The sequence below is a fragment of the Gopherus evgoodei genome, chromosome 1, assembly GCF_007399415.2.
Source record: "Gopherus evgoodei ecotype Sinaloan lineage chromosome 1, rGopEvg1_v1.p, whole genome shotgun sequence".
Lineage (NCBI taxonomy): Eukaryota > Metazoa > Chordata > Testudines > Testudinidae > Gopherus > Gopherus evgoodei.
This window is the reverse complement of record NC_044322.1, coordinates 33212622-33233337: the sequence shown is the minus strand read 5'-3', so window position 1 is coordinate 33233337 and position 20716 is coordinate 33212622. Positions and strand designations below refer to the sequence as shown.

Below are 20716 nucleotides of genomic sequence, written 5' to 3'. Positions count from 1 at the left end.
CCAGAATATGAGAGACCCAGAGTGGGTGAGGTAACATCTTTTACTGGACCTCACCCAACTTCTCTCTAGCATGGAAAAAGGAACAGAGATGCATGTGACCAACTAGCAAAGTTTTTAAGGAAAGTATCTTATCTAAAGTACTTCTATAGCTTTGGGTTCAAATAAACTACTGTATTCCTTTGGGGACTGAAAGTTATACTGTAACAAGCAGACATGACCCATGCCTGCCGATTTGCAGGGAAGGGGGAGTGAGGGCAGCCAGTTTCAGCAGTGTTACTGAGCATGTTCAATCCTGTGAGTATGCTCAGTACAAGCCAATTAGCAAATGGACCGGGGGGGGGGAGGGGGGGAAGAGAGAGAGAGAGAGAAAGAAAGAAGAGGCATGACCCCACATTTCCCCCCCCCCCTCCTCCTCCAAACACAAACACACACACACATACACACACTCACTCACCCCCTCTGGTTAAAAGGTTTGGTACTTTGCTATATACAGTCCTGGACTAGTGCCAAGAAAGTACTAATAGATGGAGGGATCAGTCTGATGTAGTATAAAACATTCACTTCTACACCTGGCATTTCATAATATATTTGATCTTAAGACTATCTGAAAGCTGAGAATCCCAGTTCTTATGTGTATAGAAATGAAAACTTCATACAGTTACAAAAATTCAACAATTTAGTTGCAGGATCCTGTGCTTTTAAAAATAATCTCACTGATTTCTGGTTTTCTTTGTCAATTCCCCTACTTCATTTCTGACATTTAAGTAGCTAATATCTTGAATGGCCAGCAGATCAGCACCTTCACAAATCTTTCCTATTTGAATCACACCACTCTCTCAAAATCTCTATAAGCAAACACTTCAAACCATCTTTTAAATGGCATACAGCATTAATCTTCAGCTCTCTCAGGTCTTGAGATATTGGCTGTGAAAACAGGTGAAAGACATGTAGAGGTACTTTATTCGCTGACCAGTACATTCTTCCAAATGTTGGTCCTGGACCAGAAATAGTAATTAAAAACACCCAACTCTTTCCCTGCCTTCAAAAGCAGTATCTTGGTGAAGGAGGGAGAACCCCAGAGAGAGGTATTTTATTTTCAAAATTACTCAAGTTCAAGAGGATGCAATGCTCTGAAGAAGAGCCCCAAAGTTGATTAAAATTGGAGAAAGCAGGTTCTTGTAAAAGAAAGAACAATAAATGGGTGTAAAAAAAGTCCTTACTCACAAATTAGCTTTTCACGAAAAGTTATCCAGTCAAACTGACATATTGAAGGTACAGAGTATAAACACATTTAAAAACATATTACCCTACAATGGCACATGGAAGCATCTGCTTTTTGTGGAATGAAAGGGCCTCATATGCAATAAAAAGAAACATGTAACCGCCTCAGTTACAAAATGGTAATCAGATACATTTATCAAGAAATTTTTTTTTTAAACCTAGCTGACTGAGATCATGCTGCAATATTTTTTAAGCTTCACTTACTTTCTGTTTCATTTCGTTTGATCATGCCTTGGCATTCAGCTAAAATAGTTTCTTTAAATGATGTCACCAGAGCATTCACACAGCACTCCATAAGCTGAAATGTATTAAGAAATATAGTTAGCTTACGACAATCCTTTGAGTGCCAGTTTGTTCTCTCTCTCTCTCTCTCAAGTTCATGTTCAATATAAGTATTAGCCTCTCCTCATGCACTACAGCTCAGTAAAATGTTTCATGCTCACAGGCTGTATTTAATACATAAATTATGACACCACGAAACAAAGTCTATACTTCAGTTCATAGGTGTTTTTCCTTTAAAGCATGTAGCATGAGAACTGCAGTAGTTTTTCTCATAAAAGAGTGAACAGTTTAATATTTCTGTGGCCTCTTCTTCACAAGGGAGTATCATTTCTGGAACACTAACTACCCTACTTAGTTTCCAAATGCACTTCCAACGGCCAAGAATAGTTCATTCCTGTGTACTCTACCTGACCTGACTTAGTTTGCTTTGAACAAGAGCCTAATGACAATTCTAGCACAGAAATTACTTCTACACTCAAGAGATTGGCAGATGAGACAATTTTATATACTGCTTACCATTCACCTTTGCTAGGGATGCCCCACTTATGATGTAATACAGAATGCGGCAAACCAATCCTGACTACTACAGATCTTAGGGCATTTGTTTAAAATAGTCTTGTGTCCTGAACAAATTTCAGCACAGGCAACTACAAATTGCTTCTTGCTGCACTTAAATCTCTCCCTGGAGTTTCACGCTGATAAAGTATTTTTCACTTTGGTGAGCACTGGTAAACCATTGATGCACTTCACATCAGAGATGGTTACATTTCAGTTATGGAGGGAGCAAATTTAGTCATTTACCAGTTGTGAAGTGTTTGGGGATTTTCGTGTGATAAACAGTGAACTTTTCCAGATATTGTTACCTGGCATTGAATAACCTTTTACCTCCTAGGACTGCCTACTGTGAGGGAAAATTTAGCAGGCCCTGAGTTTGGTCTAACTTGCTTAGAGCCCTTTAACTAAGATCCTGCTTGTTTCTGTGCACAAGGGGCAGAAGGAGTCAGAGTGGAAAAAATCCCACTCAGAACAATTTGTAATATCCCAAGCTTAGGAAATATATAACAGCAATAGCACTGTTTGCAAAGTCAAACCGCAAACGAATCAGACTGTGAACAACAAGAGGGTGATTGTTCTTTTTGTTTTTGACCTGTATTAATTTTGCAATATATTCCAAATAAGGTACACCTCTACCCTAACAGAACGCAACCCGATATAACAAGAATTCAGATATAACGTGGTTAAGCTGCAAGGAGCCCGGGGCCCTTTAAAGAGCCACCTGAGCCCCACTGCTTTAACTGCATTACATCCGAATTTGTGTGGAGCCCTGGGCCCTTTAAATCACCCCCTGTGCCCCGCTGCCAGAGCTCTGGTGGTGATTTAAAGGGCCCGGGGCTCCCCACAGCAGCTGGATAAAAATAAAAATAAGGCTTCTAGTAGGTCAGATCTTCTGACTGCAATTATGTATTAAAATAAAAAAGCAAGACAAATTATGATAAAAACTGACATCAGAACCCTTTATTACTACTGAAATACTGCACATGATTTTACTACATATACAAATAAGTTTTTAAACTTACCGCTTCTACAGAGTTACATTCGCGCCTTGTCTCTAGATACCTTAATGCTCTTTTCTCTTCTTCCTTTAATTTAGCGTCTGCCTGTGCAGAAGCAGAACAGCAATCATTTTAAGTACTAACAACAACAGAACAGTTATCAAATAACTATCTTTATACTAGGGCTGTCGATTAATCACAGTTAACTCACATGATTAACTCAAAAAAATTAATCGTGATTAATCACTGTTAATAGAATACCAATTGAAATTTATTAAATATTTTTGGATGTTTTTCTACATTTTCAAATATATTGCTTTCTATTACAATGCAGAATACGAAGTTTACAGTGCTCACTTTACATTATTTTTTATTACAAATATTTGCATGGTAAAAACGATTAACAAAAGAAATATATTTATCAATTCACCTCCTACAAGTACTGTAGTGCAGTCTCTTTATCGTGAAAGTGCAACTTACAAATGTAGGTTTCTTTTGTTACAGAACTCAACAGAACAACGCAAAACTTTAGAGCCTACAAGTCCACTCAGTCCTACTTCTTGTTCAGCCAAATTGCTACGACAAACAAGTTTGTTTACATTTCTGGGCGATATTGCTGCCTGCTTCTTACAATGTCATATGAAAGTGAGAACAGGCGTTCGCTTGCAACTTTTGTAGCCAGCATTGCAAGGTATTTATGTGCCAGATATGCTAAACATTCGTATGCCCCTTCATGCTTCAGTCACCATTCCAGAGGACATGCTTCCATGTTGCTGATGCTCGTTAAAAAAAAAAATGAGTTAATTAAATTTGTGACTGAACTTGTTGGGGAAGAACTGTATGTTTCCTGTTCTGTTTTACCCGCATTCTGCCATATATTTCATGCTATAGCAGTCTCGGATGATGACCCAGCAAATGTTCATTTTAATACCATTTACCAGCAGATTTGACAAAATGCAAAGAAGGTACCAATGTGAGATTTCTAAAAATAGCTACGGCACTCGACCCAAGGTTTAGGAATCTGAAGTGCCGTCCAAAATCTGAGAGGGACGAGGTGTGGAACACGCTTTCAAAAGTCTTAAAAGAGCAACACTCAGATATGGAAACTACAGAACCCGAACTACCAAAAAAGAAAATCAACCTTCTGCTGTTGGCATCTGACTCAGATGATGAAAATGAACATGCGCCGGTCCGCACTGCTTTGGATCGTTATCAAGCAGAACCCATCATCAGCATGGAAGCATGTCCTCTGGAATGGTGGTTGAAGCAGGAACGGGCATATGAATCTTTAGCACATCTGGCATGTAAATATCTTGCGATGCTGGCAACAACTGTGCCAAGCGAATGCCTGTTCTCACTTTCAGGTGACACTGTGAACAAGAAGCAGGCAGCAGCATCTCCTGCAAATTTAAACAAAACTTGTTTGTCTGTGCGACTGGCTGAACAAGAAATAGGACTGAGTGGACTTGTGGGCGCTAAAATTTTACATGGTTTTATTTTTGAATGCAATTATCTTTTTGTACATAATTCTATATTTGTAAGTTCAACTTTCATGATAAAGAGATTGCACTACAGTACTTTTATTAGGTAACTGAAAAAACTATTTCTTGTTTTTTACAGTGCGAATATTTATAATAAAAATAAACAAAGCGAGCACTGTACACTTGTATTCTGTGATGTAATTGAAATCAATATATTTGAAAATGTAGAAAACACTCGAAAATATTTAAGTAAATGCTATTCTATTATTGTTTAATCATGTGATTAATTTTTTTTAATTGGTTTGACAGCCTTACTTTATACTTACATATTTCATATAATTCTGTACTCCATTTTGTTGTAAATAAGAAGGGGCTTGTGTTCTATAAAATCTCTCTGTTGAATCCAAATATGCCTTCTCAAAGTTATCCCGATAAATCTGAAGTTTATCTTCAGGATTAGAACAAAGGTTAACTGTAAAGAGAAAAAGTTAGATCTTATTCTAGTTTTCAGCGTTCGCATTTGACTAAAAACCAATTATTTCTCTTGCTAAATTTTTCTTTTGAAGATACTGAGGTATGTCTACCCAGCAAAGAAAAACCTGCAGCTGACCCATGCCAGCCAATTCTGGCTCAGGTAAACTTCCAGGCTCAGGCTGGAGCCCAAACTCTAGGACTGGGACTCCACTGCCAGGTGTCACATTCAGAGGTGCCTCTTTGCAACATTAAGGGCTAAAACTATTATTTAATATGTATGTTTCAATTTTGCAGAAATTGGTGAGCAGGCTCCTCACCTGTCAATGACAAGTTTATTACTTGCCATTGGCAAGTGCATTTACCCCACTGATAATCAATACAAAAACATTATAATGATCATTCCAACCACACCCCTTTTGTCAACATCCAGTTGAAGGCATGTTATGAACGTTTGTGAACTAGAAAGGAAGATGAAGCTGAGATCACACTGTATAAGACATACCATATGATTCTCTAACTCCAATAACAAGTTGAGAGTCAAAAGCTTCTCCTAGTCTTTCGGCATGGACCAGCTTCATTGCACTGTCCTGAAGTCGATTCTTTATATTTGAAAATATGGACTCATTCCAAGTATCTAGCATGAGCTAAACAACAAGGAAGAAAAAAAAAGGTCAGTTAGAAAAGGATGGGCAGAACTTCAAATTAAGGGCATGTCTACATGAGCACCTACTGCACAGCAAGCTGGGGTGTAAATCTGGAGAACACAAGCATGCCATGCACTAATTATCTTTGTGAACCCTGCTGACGTGCACTCAAAGTCCTTTAAGTGTGCACTGACATACTAAAGGACGTAACAGGTCTTCCAATACAAAGGAGTTAACCTCGGAGCTAAATGTCGAATAGTGGTCCAGCAGTTGGCAGATCCAAAGGCTTACATAGAAAAATTCTGATAAAATAGCAATTAGTAAGTGAGCAAAGGGCATACAAAAAAGAAAATAATTGTTGGATTGCCTGAGATTTTCATGACAGTTAGATTAAGCTATTAGCATCCAATGTCATGTGATCACTTGTTTCTGAGAGCACAATGTGAAAATAATCAACGAGTTACATAGATATTGCAATGGACAGTTCAGTCAATGCTGTAGTCCCCATTTAGAGTTACTGCTAGATAAGGGTCTCACTACTTTTACTGGATGACTGTCTCTTCATCTGGTTCTGGTAAGCAGCAAGACCTCTTAATATTTTGGTGCAAACCTCAAGGTCAGACCAATGTGTTGCATCTGAACAACACTGAAAGCTCCCTGGTGGAAGGCATACTTGCATAGAGTCAAGCACTGCCAGCCGTTCAATAATTCTACAACTAAGAAGCATATATGTAAATGGCATATTGGTCATTTTAAAGTTAAACTGTCTGTAATAACCTTTCCTTATAAATCCTGGTATTCTTCTGCCACACAGAATACCTACAATTTCATATTTTAAGCTCTGGCTTTGTTAATATATAGTATCTCCGTGTTTTAAATTAATTGCTGTGGTCTCAAGCTTGTAAATGCACCAACTGCTTACTTGAGATTCCAGTTTTGTTTTTCACTGTCATCGCTGTAAAAGATATTGAATCAACTTTGTTTTTGAAGGATGATTGTGAAAGGTCTTATCTTTCAGTGATTCCAATAGTGATTTCTAGGAGCCTACTTTTTTGGCAAGTTTGGTAAACATAAAAATTTCCATTCTGTGCATCATACAATTTACTATAGTGGGTCTCTAATGAAATGAAGATGAGTGTTTGGAAAAGTTAAGGAGCATAAAGACACCCTTTTAGCCTGAGCTGCTCCATGAAACCAAACTCTACCCTGACTTCAGTGTTTTATTCTTAAATGTACTAGACAGAGACATGTTGGAATTGAATTAATGCTCAGAAGAGAGCAGGTAATTTTTGAGTGTCATTAAAATAAAGGTTTCAGAGTATCAGCCGTGTTAGTCTGTATCCGCAAAAAGAACAGGAGTATTTGTGGCACCTTAGAGACTAGCAAATTTATTTCAGCATAAAAGCTTTCATGGGCTACAGCTTATAAAGACTTTTCTTAAGTTATGTTTCTTTTGTTTAGCTCTCCTTTCATATTTAAAAGAAAATTTAAAATGAAGATGTCAGTAAATATATACATTACAATTGCTTTTCTTTTAAAATTTCACTTCAGAGTAGGGAGGTGAAATACTTAACTTTGTATTTTGATGTACAAAGATTTATTCAAGAACAACTTGTGAGCTTTAACATGATACTGTGATGGTCACCTCTTGGAACGGGAGAGGAATCTCACACTCAAAATGAATAAATGCTCATTTTTTAACACCTGGAAGCCAGCAAAGCTAAGGATTCTCAATGTGAGCTCATCACTCTGTCCTAACAGCCAACTCTAAAGGATTTATAGTAATGGTAAGATATACAGTAGGTATACCACTTATCTGAGATTTTAGCGACAAATGTCCAAACAAAAATTTACTTTAAAAGCCACAGGAGAGTGAAATTTTTGGGCTGCTACTCAAGACAAAATGGTTAATTTTTTAAGAGGTCTAAAATGCATGATCATAATTCAAGCATTTCAAAAAGCAGTCTTCCAACTTACAATTTTCAAAGCAAAAATAATATTGGCTCAGAGATTTATCAATAATGGAGATGAGGAAGAGGTGTTTCTTTTCAGCAAAGACTGTTTTTCAATATTTTTAGCTATCTATCTCGGTACACTTTTTAAATTGCATGAAAACAATCAATACGAATTCCAGGGAAACAAGTTAATAGATGCTTAGAAAAGATGATCAGCATTATCTTGAGCAACAAAAAAGCAGATATAATCAGTGCATGGCCCCAGCCTCAGTTACTTTACACTAATGATCTTCTTCACTCAGTTGCCAGATCAGTTCCCTTTTGTAATTCTGTGCAGTTTTTGTATCTGATAGTCACATAAATTCCATGCTATTTAAAAGTATAAATTCCCTTATTTCCCAAAGAGTAGGGAAGTGTCCTACATGGAGCAGGAGAGATTGCCCTTGAATAGCCCCATTAAGTGCCCTCAGTTACAGCTGTCCTTGCTAAGTACCAACCAGAGCTTCATCAGTAACACATAATTACTACTCCTTAATGGTCCCGTAAATGTAAGCTCATTGACCTCCTGTATCTCAGGCTGCAAAGAGAGCAAGATTAGAAGTATTTTTGTTAAATAAATCATTTTACAGAGATCTAACACTATTTTAAAACACAGCGAGCTGCCATGAACAGATGAAGGAAACTGTCAGAGTTAGGGCAATATTCGGTAAGTGGCAGAGGAAAACTATGGGAAGAGGAGTAAAAGTTGCAAGGTAATTTAAGCAAAGTGATACTCCAATACTATGAGGTTACTGCAATTTCATCCTTCAGCTGTGGAATGCATCAATACTAAATCTTTTATGTTCTGTTACAAAACTCTGACCAGAAAGTGTCACTTACCTTTCGAACAATACTGTCTTCCACATTGGATTTCTTGTTGCTGCCTTGCTTACCCATTAAAGTAATTTCTAGTTGACAAAATGGTTTGGGCAAGATATCACATTGTGTAAAGAATTTGCGCCATTCTACTATGTATGCTTTTAGTAAAGCTGTATCATCTTGATGACTCAGTACTCTCTGGAAGAAAAAAGCAGCTCATTTGTAAATAAGTTTTTAAATAAACAACAGATGGTTTTGTCTACGTGGTACAAGTATTTTCGGTATAACCGAAGATTTGAATTTAAAATGATATAATCCCTCATGTAACCACTCTGGTATAAGAATGGCTTTTTTGGGTTAGGTTATGTTGCCTGTGAAGAGATTTGGCTTTTCTTGGTTTTATTTATTCTTACACCAGAATAAATGTCCACATGGGGGTTATATCAGCATAGCCTGTCTACACAGGAAAGTTTCACAAGGACTATCTTCTACCTTATATGCAGTAGAAAGCCAAATTCAATATGATCTACTGATCTGGCTTTAGCCACCTGAACTTTTAACATTTATGCTGCACCAGCTCCTACAGGTTACAGCCAATTTAGGCATGATGGGCTAGACATTGCATAAACATAAGCTTACAAAAACAGCAACCAGTACAGATCATGCCTAAGGTCTCAATTCGACAAAGCACTTAAGCACGTGCTTTAGTACCAATAAAGTCAAAGGAACATCAGCACATGTAAGCGCTTTGCCATATAGGGATAGTCTGCTGTATCTGGGCCTAGAAAAGGCTTTGTTTGAGTGAAAGGCCCTTTCTGAGTTTGTAGGAACACATTTTAGATTTATTTTTCTTACACAAATTTTTGTGTTTGCCCATCTTTCACTCTCTACAAAAACTTTTCTGTGCACACTACAACACTATTTCATATGTATTTTAAATTTAGAATAAACTCAAAACCAGGAGTCAAGTCAATAGACCAAAGCTACTGAAATACAAATGGCCTATGGAGCTTGTCAAGCTGTTAACTCATTAGTATTCTGTCAGAAGACTATACATTTGACCATTTCTTAAGCAAAACCATGAATATGCTAGTGTGGTACTGAAGCCAGCTAAAACAAGTAAAGAACTTCCTTGCATTTAAGAGTTAATATTTATTTCCAGACATTTTCTTATAGAACACAAATTCTGGCTTTATCAATCTGACAGCTAATAGTAAAAAATACTGGTAATTTTGGAAAAATATTTAAATAAACCGCTACCCCGATATAACATGACCAGATATAATATGGGTTCACATACAAGGCGGTAAAGCTCTGGCACGCTGCTCTGAGCAGCGTGTTAACGGTGCCAGGCCAGGCCAGGGCCAAGGGGTTCAATAAAGGGCAGAGGGTCTCAGAGGTGGTCAGAGGCTCCCCCTCTCCAGGATCTGGGGGTACAGGAGCTGTGGGAAGGCACTTTCGGGGGCCCCGCAGTCCCAGAGTGGCCCGAGGGATTAGCAGGGGGTCAGGAGCAACCCACTCCTTTTCCCTTGCCCTGGCCCCAGCTGTGTCGCTCGGGGGAGGGGGCTTGGGGGAAAGAATCCCCCCCTGCACTCACCAGCAGCAGCGGAAGCGGAGCAGCAGGGCCCCAGCCCACTCCACTGTGTCAGCTCCCAGCTGCGGCGCTCCGCTTCCTGCTGCAGGTGAGTATGGGGGCCGTCCTTTCCTCAACCTCCCCACACTCACCTGCAGGGGGAAGCAGAGTGCTGCAGCTGAGAGGTGGCAGAGTGGAGTGGGCTGGGGCTGCATTGCGCTGCTTCCCGCTGCAGGCGAGTACAGGGGGCATCCTTTCCCCAACCTCCTCACACTCACTGGAGGCGGGAAGCGGAGCAGCCCAGCCCCAGCCAGCTCCACTCCACCAGCTTCCAGTCATGGCGCTCCACTTCCCGGCACAGGCGAGTGCAGGACCTTTCCCCAGCCACCCCCCAGGGACACAGCTGGGGCTGGGGCCACGTCGCTCCGCTTCCCACCGCAGGTGAGTGCGAGGGGGCATCCTTTCCCTGACCTCCCCGCACTCACCAGGGGCAGGAAGCAGAGTGCCACAGCTGGGAGGTGGTGGAGTGGAGCGGGCTGGGGCCCGGCTGCTCCACTTCCCGCCACTGCCGGTGAGTGCCTGTCAGGGGGCAGAGGGGTGGTGGGGGTGCATAGGGTCGGAGCAGTCATGGGACAGAGAGTGGGGAAGTTGGGTGGGGTCCTGGGGGTGATTAGGGATGGGGGGGCGGTCAGGGAACAAGGAGGGGCAAAGCAAGTTTGATATAACGCGGTCTCACCTATAACACGGTGAGATTTTGTGTCTCTCGAGGACCACGTTATAATCGGGGTAGAGGTGCATCTTTGATCAGATCTCTTCATCTTTTTTCATAGGCATTCAAGGTCTCTTCACTGATGGCTAAATTTAGAATATTCTAGCTACTTCTGTAGCAAGTTAGACAGCTTGCAGATCATATCCTCAGAAATGAATTTTCTAGGCAATAAAAACTAGAACTAGAAAAGGGGGTTTACTGCTCCTTTTCCAGCTCTTTCTCTAATCATACAAAAAGAGATCACTTCTGATGCTTAACTTTGCCTCAAGTCAAAGTTTCAGCAGTAAGTGCTTTTATTTATAAGTCAAAGAGGTAAGCGAGTGAAGGAATATTTCCCAGGAGACTCCCTGATAAATATTTTTGTTTATCCAATAATGACCAAATCTCCTCCACAGTATATAACAATCATTACCTCTTTATTCTCAAGAACAGACTGAGAAGTACTTAATCTTTCTGGCCAAGGTAAACACTCAGGATAAAATGAATTGGTTAATAAAAACTTTTCAGTACAATTGTGACATTCAAAACAAGGACCACCAATGCCTAAAAGGCAATTTTCCATTGTGTTAGAAATTACTGGAACGAGTCATGTTTGGGATCCAAAGAGTTTCACTGTTATACTTTTATTTTTTTTAAAAGGATAGTGTAAATTATTGAAGGTTGAGAACTTACTGCCTGTGCTTGTTTAATAAAATCAAGGATGTCTTCTTTCAAAGCTTGATGGATTTTTGCTGGACCTTTGTCATCCCACAAGCAAACTGCATGTACATCCCTAGAAAACAGTTTATACATCTTTCAGTAAGAACTACACTTAGAATTTAATGCAGAAATGTACAAGGTCTAAACAGTTATATTGAAGTAGTTCCCCAAAGGAAGTGGGTGTACATTCCACATACTAAAAATGAAATCCCACCAATACAGTGACTGTTTGTGAATGAGGGCACATGCCATCTTTTTTTCTAAAAAGCCCTTCATGAACTATTTTGACATGTAATTTTAGGTTTTATCTGATAAACACCCTTAAGAGGAAAAAAAAAGAATAAAATAAAATAGGTGTTGATCCAAATCACACCAGAAATGGGTACTTGTACTTGAGGGCTACAGTACAGTAATGCAGTCTATGGAAGCGTGACTTCTAAAGACTAAGAGTGTTGCATACTTATTGGTCAGTGTAGGCTTGCTGGTAAGCACTAAAGATTCCCTAGTACGCTTTAACATAGTGCTTTTGAAACAGTAGTATGCTGAAGTGCACTAGGAAACAATACAGAGAGATTACTCATTACTGTATATGATGAGAAATGTATATAATATAGATTATTCATTACAGTCTATAAAAAGAGAAAGCACCCAACCTCCCCAATTATTGACATCTACATAAAATGCAAAAATTCCTAAAAATAAACGCTGAAAAGTGAAATACATAAACCTAAAATGATGCCTTAATAAAATTAGATGTAACACTGAAATTTGACAGTCAAGCTGTATAAAGTCAGGAACTGAAGTAATACTCTGTCCTTCACTTTCCATTTGAGTATACCACAGGGGCATCATTAATGTTCATAAAGCACCAGAGGTAGGGAAATAGCCCCATTATACGGATATGAAAGTGGAGACCCAGCAGGTTTAAATGAATTGGCCAAGATCATGCTGTAACTCTGTGGCAGATCCAGGAAATGAGCCTACATCTCCTGACTCTCTGTCATCAAATAAAAGATTGTCTGTCACTCACAACAAGTAAGACGGTCTCCGCAGCTTCTTGATATAGTGAAACACTATCATTTGGTATGCATAGATAAACGGCTGCACCAGTATGAATATTAAGGTCCTAGTTCTGCAGTTGGATCAACACGGGCAGACACTTATGCCTACATGGAAACCCAGTGCCTTTAATGGGACTCCATTCTCTACCTGTGTGGAGCTGGTTGCAAGACTGGGACTTAAATATGCATTTTGAACTTGATATATTTTCCTACAGTGCCTTCTCCAAAATGTTCCTACTTAAGTTATTAAAACTAAACATTTAAAGGCAGCATGAGAACTGATCCATGATATACATGAATTTTCAAATTTCCACCATTTTAGTTGTTTTAATGAAAAAAATGGTACAGTAGATCCTCCAAGTTACGAACACCAGCGTTACAAACTGATCGGACAACCACACACCTCATTTGGGCCTGGAAGTATGCAATCAGACAGCAGAGACAAATAAAGCAAATACTCTACCGTACAATATATATGTTAAACTATTAAATAAAGGGAAGTTTTAAAAAAATTGACAAGGTAAGGAAACTGTTTCTGTGCTTGTTTCATTTAAATTAAGATGGTTAAGAGCAGCTGAAAACTTTTGAAAGAACGACCATAACGCTGTGTTCAGAGTTACGAACAACCTCCATTCCTGAGGTGTTCATAACTCAGAGATTCTACTCTACTCACACAAGAAAAAGACTTACTCACAGTTTATTACTTTCTGAAGATATTCACTACATAAGTATCAACACTCTTGAGTCTGGTCCTTTGCAAACCAAGGTGAGAACTCCAACTTCTAAAACTACTAATTTGTTCTAAAGCTACTAGTCCCAACAAACAAAATCATAACCTAGTACTAATTATATGTATCATTTAGTCCTAGAGGCCCCAATCAGGATTTATGGCCCATTGTGCTGGGCACTGCAGAGAATAAAAAAGTAATCTAGTGACTGAACTGGAAAGTAGGCAATTTGGGGCTCTAACGAAGAGATTTTATGTACCGAGAAAGCTGATACCTTTCCAAACAGGAAGAGGATGCAATTTCATTTTATTTGGGGAATATTTTAAAAAATGGTTGGTCAAACCTCTCTTGTGAAGGGGCTTTATAACACTGACAGATCAAGTCTTAAATAATATCTAGAGGCCAGATCGAAGCAATACCATACCATTTAGTGAATGCGTTCAAAGAACTCCATATGACTATCCTGAAAATCTCCTGGATGGCCATAGATTAGAAGCTTTCTAATGTAGCAGACTTGACAAGAAATAGTCGTTGCAAGCTTTAAAGCACCAATATGCTGCAGTCTAACAGATTCACTCAGACACTTTAAATATGATTCTTTTGGAAACAGCAAAACACTCATTTAGTACCAAAATAAACAGCTGGATCACTTTTAAGAAAGTTGTTTTTTTAACATGAAACATCTGAAGGAGGACTAACAGGAGTGGCATGCAGACATGGGAAAACAGTAGCAGAGGGATTGACTGATTAAGGTGGAATTATCACCATCTTCTGAAGGAGTCTAGCGATGGTACAAAATGGATCTCTCTCTAAATCAACAGTTCTCAAAACTGTGGCTCACTTAGTAATTCAAGGACGCGATGTGGCAGTCTGTGATTATTGTTGGCCAATCAGGGTGCTGAGGCTTCATTGTCAGTGAGCAAAGAGCCTCATTTCCAGTTATTGCAAAGAGTCTGACATCCATACAAGCAGATGGAAACAGAAAAGGAGCAAGCCTCCACTAGAAGCCATTCCTATATATGAGGAGAATATGCTTAGGGATTACAGAGGCCAGCCACCATTTGAACCCAAGAGCTGCCAATGAGGCTAGTGGCTCCCTCTCCCATTAGAAACAGAACATCCAGGGAAGTAAAGGAGAAGGTAAACAAGTAGCCAAGCAATACATTCAAGGAATCAGGGAAAGGACAGCTGTGAGTTGGATGGAACCGGGGTAGCAAGAAGATCATTAGCACATGCAAGGATTATGGGAGAACAAAACGGGGGGGTAGGGAAACGCATATTGGGAGAAAAGAACCAGACAGTAAGAGAGAAGGGGACCAGGTTACAGAAGTATGTCCAGGCACCTGGTCGGAGGTAGGGGTAAAAGAACAGATGGGAGGAAAGGGAACGTAAAAAGGAAGAACAAACGGAAGCTTATTTTCTTTCAAAAGGGACAGGAACACTTACTAAATTAAAAACATCTACATACTTTTCTAACTTTACTTTTACCTAGAAGCAATTGCTGTCATTGCCACATTGACGCTGACCAATCCTAAGCATGATAAGAGCTTTTCATGAAACACTCTATTAAGATGTGGTCCCAACTGTGAAAAATTTCTGAATCACTGCACTACAGCTGGAAGCTCACTTGTTCAGCAAGCTGAATCATTATTGCCCAGAAATTGACCTTCCTTTTAAGAAATTTGAGCTTACAGGTAAATCAGGGACTTCAAGAGGCACTTTTGTCAGCTTAGTCAAGAAATGTTCCATAACATGGGTGGCCTTTAAAAGTGTGGTTCTCCTCTGGAAAGGAACCAAAAATGGCACTATTACATCACTAATTCCATAACAAATTTGATCCATGTGAACACAAAATATTTTTTTTAACCTAACTGCCAGTCCAGCAAACTCAACCTGGCCTTTAAGAGTCAAGCTGGGCTCTTTCCTTCTCACCACTAATACAAATTCTGCAGGTAAATTATGCCCTCAGTTACATCATCATGGGTCACATAAAACATGCTATGTCAAGCATCACTGATTCATTACCACCTTTTGGGATACTATAGCCATGTCTACATGGAAAAGTTGTATTGTATAATCTAAGGAGTGGATTTATACCAATATAGTTACACTGATGCAAACCCCTGTGTAAACACACATTTCTTTAAATAAGTGGGGTTTTTTTCTGTTTAAGAGTGACTAAGCAGGGTTTAGCTAAATAGTTTAAAAGCCAATTAAAGTTAAACCAGTGCAACTTTCCCCATGCAGACAAGGACTAGATCTTTGAATACTCTGTCCATTTGAGACCACACTGTTCTCTGATCAGGGTCAGAAAGGAACCAGTAGCTGGAATGTCAGAAGATGCCCATGTTCCATTGCAGGAGCTGGTGCAAGGTATCCCTGCTGGAACCAGTAACTTTAGAACTTTACAATTAAAACAGGGCCCCCTCAAGCTTAATCTTAATTTTTGATCTATCATAAGTCATTAATAATTTCAGCTGACAGAGCAGAGATAGCCTGATTTATATAATGGAAGGTTTACTATCTACTCCATGTATCCTAGTGAAACTGGAATAACAATAATTAAAAAAAGCTAGAAGTATAATGCTGCAATCAGTGTCAGGAAAAAAATAAGAGTTATGTTTAAAAATATACAATTACTCCAATTATATCACTAAAACTGCATTATCATTTCATTTTTGAAGGACACGCCACAATCAGCTTAAAGGTAGACCACTTGTAAGTCATGCATTTATTGTCAGAGTAATACTATATGAAGTGATTGGTCACATACACAGACTTCACTGTCAAAGCACTACAAAAATCTAGTCCCCATTTCCAATTAGAGTGAAAGGTTTGCAGGAGGGTACAAAAGAAGCCTACCATCTTCAGCTGAAGCAGAAGAAAATTGTAAAAACAATAAGAAAGCTGTGCTGTTTTTTGCGTTATATTTGTGGAGGCCTGTGTCACAGCAAAACACCAACTCTTCAAAACTGTACTCAAGAGAAGCAGACACGCCAGTGTTACTATTTAATTAAAAGAATTAACCAATATTTTTTGTTATCTATTTTATCTTGTAAATGCATCTATTTCTACATGGCCCTCCTACATCTGACTTCTACGTTATAAGCAATATTAGAGTTTTATTTCCATCCTGTTACCCAAGAACTGGAAGTTAAAAAAAAAAAAATCACTTACGAAAACAGATCAAACCACTGCTGTTTTGTGACAGATTCCTGGCGTAACAGCTTCAGAACAATGGGGCGCATGAAATCCCATTTGTCTTCAAACTGAAGTGAACCTTTATTCTTTAAAGAAGAAACAAAAAGCATAATTTAAATGCAGATCAAGTAAAAATGAACCTCTAAGTCAATTAGGACAGTTTGAGAGCTTCCACATTTTCTAATACTTCCTTTTACTTCAAGTTAAGGATTACTATAACCAGAAGCTAAATAGACAAATTAACACTCAATTTTGAGTAAAATTAACAAACAGTTAGTTAATTCTAAGAGTTGTGAGGTATGACCTACTTCACAGAATAGATATAAAAGAACAGTTATAAAGTTTTCCAGATCTGTAGGTTTCCTATTTAAGATTTTTACAAATAGTAATTTATAGTAAATTACACTTAATATGTATGTTTAATACCTAAAAATCTTAATTTTGTGATTTAAAATTACTTGTAAGAATTACAGGCCTCAAGGGATTATAGTTCAATAAATATTATGATCTCATCACAGATGTCTCACATTTCCTTCCATTTGAATTGTCATATCTACAATATTCATGTTCAACTAAATTTTTCAAGGCAGCAACTGACTTTTCTGTAAAATGCCATGTACACCTACAAATTCTGTATTGTATTTGGAGTACACGATGGTCAAGCATTCCAGTATATTAGAATAGCCAGTTGTGAATGTTTCATATTTATGTTAATGATTCTAAGCTGTAAACTTTGTTCTATGTGCCACTTGAGATATGGCTGTTTGTTTTATAAAATTTAATAGGTGATTTTTAGAAAAAGCTATACAATCGATTGGCTTATTTAAGAAGTACAACCTGAACTCTAAATGCCTATAATGTTTCCTAATGTTCATTTTTAATTCCAACGCTCTCTAGAGGAAATATGCATTCAGATCATCCATGTGCATACGAACCCTTGCTTCCCTAGTGAATTAATACAGGGAAGCACTTCTTCATGAAATGCAACTTTAACTCTAAAATTCCCCAATTTTCTAACTTTTTAAAAAAAGTTTAAAGTTATTGTAAGGCACATTTTTGGTAGTCCATGTAAAGTAGTTGTAGCTAACTGTAGACAAAAATTTAGTTAAATCTAATGTTATTGTGGTAGTGTTCAGAGGCCCCGTCAGAACTGGAACTCCATTGTGCTGGGCGCTATATAAAAACACATACAGAGAGAGCCCCAGCCCTAAAGAGCTTACACCACTTTCACTGTCAAAAATTCATATACATTGTATTTTCATAGCTTGGCAGTCACCCCTGTGTTTCTTGTAGACCCAAGTAGCCAGAGAAATGTAGATTTCCTGATAAGCTGCACATGACACTATTTGCAAAGCCATCTCTTTGTTTATCATGAAGTACATATATCAAGGCTAAAATGCAGAATGGTGTTTCTCTAAGAAATAAACTAGTGGTTCTCAGACTGTGGGTTGGGACACCAAAGTTGGTCATGACCCTGTTTTAATGGGGTCACCAGGACTGGTGTTAGACTTGCTGGGGCCCGGGGCTGAAGCTTCAGCCCTGGGCGGCGGGGCTCAGGTTTCGGCTTCAGCCCTAGCCTTGAGTGGAAGAGCTCAGATTACAGTCCCCTCGCCAAGTGCTAAAGTCCTTGGGCTTCGGCTTTGGCCCGCCCACCTGGGGAAACAGGAATTGGACTTTAGCCCTCCTGCCCAGGGCGGGGCTCGGGCTTCGGTCTCCCTTCCTGGGGCCACACAGTAATTTTTCTTGTCAGAGGGGGTTGCAGTGCAATGAAGTTTGAGAACCTCAGAACCAGACTATTCCCAAGATTAAAATGTTTAGTGGAAATGAAAGTTCTTTTGAGCTTCCAGCTCAAAAATTCTTTAGCAAACATTAAGATTGACTATTTACCATACTACATGTCCAAGCACATTCATCCTTTCCTAAAACATTTAATCTTTCCAGATATTGTAATGAACGTTCCTCCTCAGACTAGGTGTCCTTGCTGCATTGCAATCTCATTTGAAAAAAAGAGCATTTTGTTCCCATAGGATGGTTTCCTACCCTCACATTTAACAAACCATTGTCCTTTAGGCTTCTACAAGCTCACTCTTAAACTAAGCTGTCCAGGCAGCAAGCTTCTTATGGTATTTGTTTGGTTAATACTTTAAGATTACACACACTACCCTGGCAGCAGGGAAAGGGGAAGAGAACAAGGAAGTGGAGGAGCCTCTATACCAAAGGAACCTCCTTCCATCAGGGTGATTCTCCAGGGGCAGGGACATCAGCATGGCAGCCAGAATCTGCAAGCAGTGCAGTCCAAATGACCATATGGAGTATCTGGATTTTCAAAAGCATCTAAGTAATTTAGGAGCATAAGTCCCACTGAAAGTCAGTGGGACCCTGACCTCTTATACCACACGTAGGTCCTTTTAAAAATCCAACTCCTTTATATGCACTGAACCCTACCAAAAATACAGACTAGAAAAAAAAAGATAAAATGATAAGGATATTTAAAAAAAAGGATATTTACTGTACATGTTGTAATCTTACCTGAGCACAGCCCCCAACTTTTTCCAGAAAAAAAAATTCTATGGGACAGAAAACATTCTTTTAAGAATACAAACTTGGAGTCTGTAGCAAATTCTGTGGCCTGGGAATTGCTGAAGATATGGGTTCTTGGTTTAACTCTCTGATGTCCTAATATACCCACTTAAACAATGACCTGTGCTATCAACCTACTTCTTAGTCTATAATCATAACTTATGTAAATATTACCTACAAAATTCCACTAATAAAATTTTAACTCTTTGGAAAGAGTGACGCAGGCTTTGTAAGCTGGCCCAATTGACCAGTCCAATAATATCAACTGACTGCCTATTTGATCATGGTCAAATATTGTCAAGTATTCCAGCAAAAATGGCCTGATGTAGGCAGTAGCCTACTTTTTGACAGCATGGTTGTGCCATCTGTTAGCAAGTCTACTTAAATATTTTGATCATCCACTGTACTATATGTGAATGTATGCAGTGTTGTTGTAGCTGTGCTGGTCCCAGGGCATTAGTGAGACAAAGTGTGTGATCCAACAAAAGATATTACCTCACCCACCTTGTCTCTCCTATACTAATGTCACCTTTTGGAGAAAAAGGAGAATCAATGGAAAGTTGAGCTTCTTGACTGGCTGCAATCTTCTAGTATACAAACAAAGATATGCATACAGTATTTGTACTAGGCCATCAATGCTGTGACAACTGAGTGAATTTTGGCAATATTTTTGTGATTCTGTGTATGCCTTATTTTTCTTCTGTGCTTTGCTCTGAGTATAAAGGCTCCTCCTTTTCTGCTCTGTTCCTCCTCCTGAGGCTGCTTAAGAATCCACTATATTTGCTGCAGAAAGGAGTCGCCGCCTCTCCACCTCACCCTCCATGTGATCTGGGAGTCTGCAAAGGTCCTGGGGAGGGGGGCAGCATGCCCAAAAATATTTTGATGGGCTGGAATTGCCTGGAATACCAGAAGTTAGAAATCAAACTGAGTGGTTACTGATGATTGAAATATGACAGATACTTCATAATCTAGAGGGCATTCCAGAAGTAGTGAGACATTAATAACGACATAAATTATACAGTCAAGAAAAGTCAAAATCATTTGTATGGAAAAACTGTTCACGCTAAGTAAGTTCTGTTCTTCTGAAAACGGACGCAGATAGACTGGAAAAACACAGTGAATTCTTGTGACATTTGTCGACTTATTGTCAAAACTAGATTACACTCAAAACAGAAAGAAAGGGAAAACCAGTCTGGATCAAAATTTGTTTTCTTCTTTGCGTTCTCCTCTAACTTCATCTTTGGCAATAGCATCATGAAGCATGGAGTCTTTTGCTGAAGATAGTGATATGAACAACAATGAAAGTTAAGCTAATTCCATTTCTTCTAATAAGAATTTTACTACTCCATCTGCTTCAGCATTGAAAACTCCTTACTCCTGGAAAGCCTTCAGATGTCTATCAACTTGGGATCAAGAGATTTTTTTGCATGAAGTGTCCCATGACCAGAAACACAAACTTGACCATATGAACGCTAGAGGTATTTATGCCAGCAATACACCCACCATTTCATATAGTTTTAAATCCTTATATGCTAGAATTTTTTCACAAGCAGTATCCAGTTTACAAAATATGGCTT

The 20716-nt window shown here is 38.9% G+C and overlaps 1 protein-coding gene across 3 annotated transcripts in view; it reads right to left on the bottom strand.

The window, feature by feature from the left end:
- Positions 1 to 20716, bottom strand: part of CUL5 (cullin 5) — a 74610-nt gene that overhangs the window by 28755 nt on the left and 25139 nt on the right. For all 3 annotated transcript variants that reach the window (XM_030560961.1, XM_030560966.1, XM_030560960.1), the window contains exons 2-8: positions 16536 to 16645; positions 11543 to 11642; positions 8550 to 8726; positions 5574 to 5715; positions 4924 to 5069; positions 3141 to 3221; positions 1486 to 1579 (exon numbers count right to left, since the gene is read on the bottom strand). In XM_030560961.1, the coding sequence (XP_030416821.1) occupies positions 1486 to 1579; positions 3141 to 3221; positions 4924 to 5069; positions 5574 to 5715; positions 8550 to 8726; positions 11543 to 11642; positions 16536 to 16645 (850 nt within the window). The remainder of the gene's footprint in view (positions 1 to 1485; positions 1580 to 3140; positions 3222 to 4923; positions 5070 to 5573; positions 5716 to 8549; positions 8727 to 11542; positions 11643 to 16535; positions 16646 to 20716) is intronic.